Source organism: Doryrhamphus excisus, chromosome 1, assembly GCF_030265055.1.
Source record: "Doryrhamphus excisus isolate RoL2022-K1 chromosome 1, RoL_Dexc_1.0, whole genome shotgun sequence".
Classification (NCBI taxonomy): domain Eukaryota; kingdom Metazoa; phylum Chordata; class Actinopteri; order Syngnathiformes; family Syngnathidae; genus Doryrhamphus; species Doryrhamphus excisus.
In genome coordinates this window covers 14,341,057-14,348,701 of record NC_080466.1, presented here as the reverse complement: position 1 = coordinate 14,348,701, position 7,645 = coordinate 14,341,057, and the positions used below count along the sequence as shown (strand labels likewise).

Genomic DNA, 7,645 nt, shown 5'->3' with positions numbered 1-7,645 from the left:
ATTTAGTTGAATTAATAATTGGATTTAAAGGTCAAGAGTAAATTTGATAGTAATAGGCTTATTCCACATGTACTTTTTCTTGAAATATATGACAAAATATGGCTGATAAAGTGTGCCCCCCCCCCCCCATGAGAACATTCATCCATCACATGAGAGAACCTGTAGTCCTGCCTGTGTGAACCCACCCAAGCAAGTCACGAGGGGCCGGGAAGTGACTCACGAGGGCCACATGACGTGACATCCTGCCGCCCCTCACCTTCACCCCCAAAAGGCCAAAAGACCAGCCTGAGACTCCCCAAGTCTTACTGGTTTGATTGGACACTTCCTCATGTGATATCATTATGATTTATTCATACAATTATAATAAAATACAGGATATAAGCAACAATGATCATAAATTCATGTTTAAAACGTGATGAGAACAAGAATGGCTGCCATTGCTCTGTATTCCTTTTTCTACCAGTAGGTGGCAGTGTTGGATTTTTTTTAAAAACGTCAACAAGCGTTCGGGTCTCTAATTAGCATAACAAATATCAATAACAGACTTGAAATATCATGATTATCTAGCTGTACGCTGTCAGTCATCATTGCTCCGTACCGTAATTACAACATTGGTTGTGCTGCTGCTGTCGTATTTACGTATATGCTTGTTGATCCATTGTCTCATGCATCCCCAATCATTATTCACATCAAGAAAGGAACTAATTATATATGCGATTTTTTCCCTCAGGCAATAACAGCCTCCCTCCAAATATTGCTTGCTTCCAATGAATGCTAAGTAAAGCTAAATAAAGATGACAAGTGGAGCCTTTACGGTAGCATAAGAAGGTAAAAGTTTATTAAAATGCTCCACAAACTCAATCAATAGGATTTTTTCTTTGGTAAGTTAAAGATAAGCCAATGGAAGCTTTACTGAAAGTCCAAAGTGGTAGAAATGGTACGGACTGAGGGACTCCCACGACTCATTTGGCCTCAAACGTAAAAAAAAACAGGGAACAAATCACAAACTTGACGGTAAAGTTTCACGAAATATACGCTGGAGATTCTACAACACGTCCATCGGCTGATTCGATTTGATTTCTTCTTTTGTAAACTTTTTCTTCAGCATCGTTGTGTCGGTGATGATGAGTCAAAGAATAAAAATAGTGACGGTAATAAATCGTAAAAAAAAAAGCAGTAAACAAGGCATCTGGTATAAGTTCTACTTAACGCTATTTCAACCATTTAGAACGCCAACAAATCAACGACACAACCGTCCCTCCTTTATCACTCATTTGGTTACTAAAGGCAGCATAGAAAACAAATTTAGGACTTTTTTTTTTTTTACATTATTAGAGCCTTCCGGCATGAAATAACACCCCTATAGTCCATGCACAGACTTTTTTCCTGGCGCCGTTGAAGAGTTAACTGCTATTTGGGGACTTAAAAGTTCAAGCACATATTGTTGTGCATTTTTGTGGTCTTGCTGAGTGGCAGCGGGTGCTGCCGAGGGGTCCGCCCGCCCCCAAAGTAGAGATCGAGGCATCCATCAATTTCCATGCGATTCGTGGATCTCGCCCTGTTTTACCGAGCGGGACGTAAAACGTAAATGTTTGTTAGGGTTAGGACTCGGGCTAAAGTTTATTTGTCGTTTTTAACGTCATTTAAGTGTTTTTAGGTCGCTCCTACGTTTTAGCATCCGTTACGTCACATGTCAATGACACGCAAATAAGCCAATGACGACATCTAGCGACCTCTAAGACAGGCGGCCAATAGGAATTGGTCTTACTGAGGCGTTGGCAACATCTGAGTTTTTGGTGGTCTTCTTTTTAGCACTGCAACTTGCGAATGCTGCGTGAGATCCTCCTGAACTCCCGCTGGCCCTTCTGCCAGCGCTTGAGCGAGGTGATGACCAGGTGGCCGCCCATCTTCTGGCCCATGACCAGGTAGGCGGCGTTGATGTCATTCATCTCCTGGCAGACGCACTGCAGGCCGTCCTTCAGCCACAGCACCGTCTTCCTCAGGTCGCGCTCGCTCACGCCGTGCAGCTTGTAGATGGTCTTGCTCTTGCTCTCCGGAACGATCTTGGTGTCGCCGTTGATGTACGAGATCTCCTTCACTTTGATTTTCAGGGCTTTTGGGGGCACACAGAGGAGGAGGAGGAGGAGGAGTCAAACACACAAAAGCATTACGGACAAGATGGAGTGGCCCGTGAATGGGGGAGGAGAAACTCATGCAACCTCCACACGGGGGTGTCCAAGAGGGGGAATCCGACCCCACCTCCTGACTGCGGGGCCTGCATGCTGCAGATGTGCCCAAAAAATATTTTTTTTTTGGGGGGGGTAAACTCACCAAAGTCATTTTTACACAAGTTGTCTACAATTTCGTTGTCGTTGTCGTCCGTTTCCTTGCAGGCGTCACACACTCGGGGCACTGCGACACAAAACAACACAATATCCTGAAATGATTCATGTGATTGACACAATGATTGACAGGAAGAAGAAGGTAGAAGAGGTCAATGCAACGCAAGAAATATTATTAATATATTTATATAAGTATGTGATTAGTATTTTATATAATGACTTTTTTCTTGCAATATTTCGGTCAAACTGACAGCTGGGGAGGGCGGGGGGGGGGGTATGCTGGAGCCTATCCCAGCTGACTTTGGACCATTTGGAGTCGCCTGTTTTGTTTCTCAAAATATTACCACTTAAAAGCCATCATCATAAAAAAAATGTAAATATATAAATATATATATATGAATATTTCTACTTTATACTACTAAAATATAAATATAAAACATCTTTCCACATCTTTTTTCCTGAATATTTCTACTTTATACTACTAAAATATTAATATAAAACATCTTTCAACATCTTTTTTCCTGAATATTTCTATATTTATATACCATTTTTTCCTAAAATGATATTTTTTTTCAGTAATATTTTCAGTAATATTTTCTAACTTTTGTAAATTTATTGTTAATTTTAATTAATTTTATTTTATTGAGTTTGTTAAACTGGGTAGGTAGGTTCTACTGATTAAAGTATTACAATTAATACTATAAAGGAATAATAGAAATCAAATAAATCATGAAAACAATCAATACAAATAATATTGAGTGCAGAAATATAAACTGTTTTTTGTTGAACACTTTTTGTTGAATGTTGATACTTCATCTTCTATAGAAGATGAAGTATTCAAATTCATTCACATTTTTTTATTTCTTTACTGTTATTCTTTATACTTTCTTTATTCATTATATTTATAAAATAAGACAAATTAAATCCATAAATCATGATATTTGATAAACAATGCAGGCGTAAAATACTACGGAAAGAAAAGAAGTAGAAATGATGTACTTTATTCCTATATGATCATTGAATATGATAAATATAAATATTCGAATATTCAATAACTGAAAAAGAGTTGATGTGGAATGTACTCTGTATACTGTATGTACTATGTACTGTAATGTATGTAGTACTTCACGAGTACATGCGCGCGTGACGTGAGACGGGACGCAGCACTCGGTACCTTCCTCGGTGACGGCCCCCGCGTCGTCGATGCCGACGGGAGGGATGCACAGGTCGTTGTCCGGCGGGAATCGATCGCAGTCCAGCATTTTGGGCCACGGGAAGCCGAAGGCGGACATGACGGGCGCGCAACCGCGCTTGACGCCCTCGCACAGGGAGCGGCAGGGTCGGATGGGCTCGTCCAGGTCGTCCAGGCACACCGGGGCGAAGAGCGAGCACAGGAACTTCCGGGTGTCCGGGTGGCACTGCTTCTGCACCAGCGGGATCCAGGAGGTCGCCTGCTGCAGGACCTCGCTCATGGTTTCGTGTCCCAGCAGGTTGGGCAGACGCATGTCCGCGTACTCGATGCCGCGGCACAGCAGCAGGTTGGCGGGGATGGCTTTGCAGTTCCTCTTCCGGGGGAACAAGTCCTGCTGGCCGAAGCTGTACAGTTCGTGGATGGCCTCCGCCAAGGCCAGCGGCAGCAGCCAGGACAGCGGCAAAATAAAAACCCTCATTCTGGATCGGGGACTGAAGGGTCGGACTAGAAGCGGCGGGGTGTCGGCATGGATGCCGGCTCGGGACTGAGAGCCTCCTCCCTGGGGTCTCCTTCTCCTTGCTCGGGTCTGGGAGGAGCCTACCGCCGTTCCTGCTGCTGCTGCTACTTCTATTATTGCTGCTGCTACTTCTAGTATTGCTGCTACTATTTCTAGTATTGCTGCCACAGCTACTGCTGCTACTACTTCTACTTCTACTACTACTACCACCACAGACCAGCTAACAATGAGTGCTAAACCTGATGATCAGAAAGGTTGTCCTGGTTGAAGACCAGGATCCAAGATTCTAAGTCCAAATAAATAAATAAGAAAGACGAAAAAAAATTAAATAAATTTTTTAAAAACTACATTTTTAGTGATTTTTTTGAAATTTTAGTAAAATGTTAGTGATATTAGATAGAAAAAAAAACTATATTAGGAAAGCAGGAAGTGAACAAATGTAACAGTGATTGTAAGTACCAGATGGAGGGGTAGGATTTAATAAGCTTTGCTTCTTCCTACTCCTTTTGGACATGTCGAACTGGGAACTGATTATGGGAAGCATTGCTAAAGAAATGTCAGTCCTAAAAAACGCTGACCTTTTCCTGGTGTCCTTGAAGGCAACAACGCCAATGATGCATTTTTAATAAGATGACATTCGTCATCTTGACTCGATGCTAACAAAACTAGCTATGTGTGTTGATTGGACTAAATGAACGGAATCTTATGTAAACAGTCAGGAACGTCAGCGGCTCAATGGAGCGTTGATTTTCCATCATTAGGAGGATTGTGGTGGGGTCCTCTGCTGGTCTGCAGGTTGGGAAGCAGACCTCCCTTCAGCACTCTTGGAGGGACGGGGGTGAAACTAAATCCGCCATTCCATCTCTGGCTCTCGTATGCCCGGCGACGCCCCCTCTAGGCTTCGAGAGACGACGGAGGACGGAAGTCTAGCTGGTTGTTGGAATTTGTCGCTACACGCTCGACTACACCCGAACAAGCAAGGACTCTTCCACGTGAGGACCCGTCGTCTGAGCTGGTCTAACAGGTCAACTCTTTCCATTCTGCTTCCTGATGATTATTCCGCCCTTTGGTTCAGAGGCGCAGCTTGTTGTTTCTTCCTTAAATGAAACAATGGAATACAATCATCAGAACGTCCAATCAGATGCTAGCTTGTACAAGTCACAATACTAGTAAACCTGCCTGGAAATAAAATATGGCGTTTGAACTCAGTTTGAACTCTTTGTGCCTGGTTTTGCCACGCAAGGTATCTGAAGATACCTAAACTCTCAAGTTCAGCCCTGACAAAACCCAAACCAAAAACTAATACAAACCATAACCTAACCCCAACTACAACCCAAACCCCAATACAAACACAAACCCTAACAAAAAAATCTAACTCAAACCAAAACTCTAACACAAACAAAAACCCTAACCCCAACTACAACCAAAACCAAAACCCCAATACAAACCAAAAACCTAACCCCAACTACAACCAAAACACCAATACAAACCAAAATCCCTAATGCCAACTACAACCCAAACCCCAATACAAACCTGAACAAAAAACTGACTCAAACCAAAAACAAACCAAAAACCCTAACCCCAACTACAACCCAAACTCCAATAAAACCCTTAACTCAAACCACAACCCAAAGCAAAACCCTATGCCAACCAAAATAAACCCCCAACCCTAACCCCAATTTAAACCAAAGCAAACCCCAACCTCCCCTTAATCTCAACCAAAACAAAACTAATTCTCACCACCACCTAAACCCTAGTCCAAAACCAAACTCCAAAACCCAAACCAACCCCAAACCCTGACCCAGGACCAATCCTCTTTTTAATCCCAACACAAACCAAAGGTATAACCCAAACCCCACAAATCTAACTCCTAACAAAACCCTGATCCAAAACCCTAACTCCAATCCTATACAGTACATATACAGTATACAGTACACATACTGCAGTATGGAGTACACAGTCTTTTCAGTTTTGAGGTAAGCTGATCTGAGGCCTGCCAGTGGGTTCTCATTACAGCCAAGTGTGAAAAGGAGCTTAGTGGTCCATTTGTAGACCACGTTGACCCCCCCCAACCCTGCAACCCCCACTTCTTTCAAGAGGCTGAACGACTGTCACAAACAATTAGACGATGCACGCTGCAGCTTGAAAACCAGCAACCATCCCGTGGGAGATCACCAGAATCCTCTGTTCCAGGGTCAAACTGCATCCACATAAAAACAATGGCGCACACGAGCAATGTTTGAAGCCACATTTCAACTTTCTTACAAGCGAGAAAAGAAACTTTTGAAACTGGATGTTGTTGATGAAGCTCCTCTCAGGACGCCGGCTGTGCAGGAGAACACGGTCCAGCGGGAATGAGTTCGTTAGCTTCAATTAGTCCCTCCATGTTGACGCTTGGCGACCGGGAAGGGGGGGGGGGGGGGCGGGGGCTAGACAGACTCGTACACGACACGACACGACACGGTCACTAAGGCACATGTAGCAGGGTATTTTTAAAACGCTGTTTTTTCCCTCTCTCCGTTTATGAAAAAAATGCATCCACACCTTGTCGGTGTTAGCATAAATGCTAATAACAACGACAAGTTCTACCGCCCAAAACCGAAATTGGGTAGATGACAAGATGGCGGGTGGGCACCACTGTGCCCAAGCAGAGATTCAAACCTAGATTCTCCTGATTGTGTGGCCAACATGCTAACCACTTTAACACCACGCGGGCCTGTAATAAAACAAATTGTTTTATTTGGAAAAAATTGCGAAACATGACTAAACATCCAGCGAGACATTCTTGTCATGATTATTATTTTCTATGATTATTTATGATATGAAATGAAAAGAAAAGTAGTAGTCAGTAATGTTGAAGTAAGCCGATTGCCGATCCAAAGCATCAAACCGCCACTCAGCCAAAAGTCATGGCTGGTTTACTCTTGGAGTTTGTGTTGGCAAATAGAAAAGTCACATTCATCCTTTCATCACAGGAATGTTTGAGGAGGGGGGGGGGACCCCCTCGCTGTAATTTTAGTGTAGCAAGTGACCCGCAGTGACCCGTGGAATACCAGACATGGGCTCACGTGGAAGTAAATCTCAAAACGAATACACGTTTTTTTTTCCGAGATTTTAACATACTTTCATGAGAAGTACAATAAAAAAATGTACACAAATGACAATAAACTGCAATCTACTCATCATTTCTACTACTTCTGCTCTCTGTGTGTATGCTAGCGGCCTCGCCGCCACCCACAGAGACCCACAGACTGTATCACGCCGTTGTTCTATGAGGCGAGGACAACAGATACAAGTTAATTTTTCTTTACTGTACGATGAATGAATTAATCTGTTACGGTCCCAGGCCTGGTGCTGTCTTCTGAATGAGAAGTTGCCACATTTCAATCTGGCGAGATCTTGAGACCTCTAAAAACGGTTTCGACACCGAAAAGGACCAGGTCTCAGATGGATGTTGTGGATGCATTTTTATGAACATCAACAACATTTTAGTCTTTTTGGAGACAGAGAATTCAATTTTTTGTCTTCGTGACTCGGGGACACACAGGAGGGCGGACATGGGCGGGGGTTTCTGGGCTAAGGTTGGAACAACTT

At 43.2% G+C, this 7,645-nt stretch overlaps 1 protein-coding gene across 1 annotated transcript; it reads right to left on the bottom strand.

The window, feature by feature from the left end:
* Nucleotides 1-326: 326 nt before the first annotated feature.
* Nucleotides 327-5,395, bottom strand: sfrp2 (secreted frizzled-related protein 2). Its single transcript, XM_058074023.1, has 3 exons — nt 3,517-5,395; nt 2,332-2,412; nt 327-2,113 (listed from the first exon to the last, which is right to left on the bottom strand). Exons 1-3 carry the CDS (start codon nt 4,010-4,012, stop codon nt 1,809-1,811), a joined length of 882 nt encoding a protein of 293 aa, XP_057930006.1. The 5' UTR covers nt 4,013-5,395; the 3' UTR covers nt 327-1,808.
* Between the last annotated feature and the right edge of the window lie 2,250 nt (nt 5,396-7,645).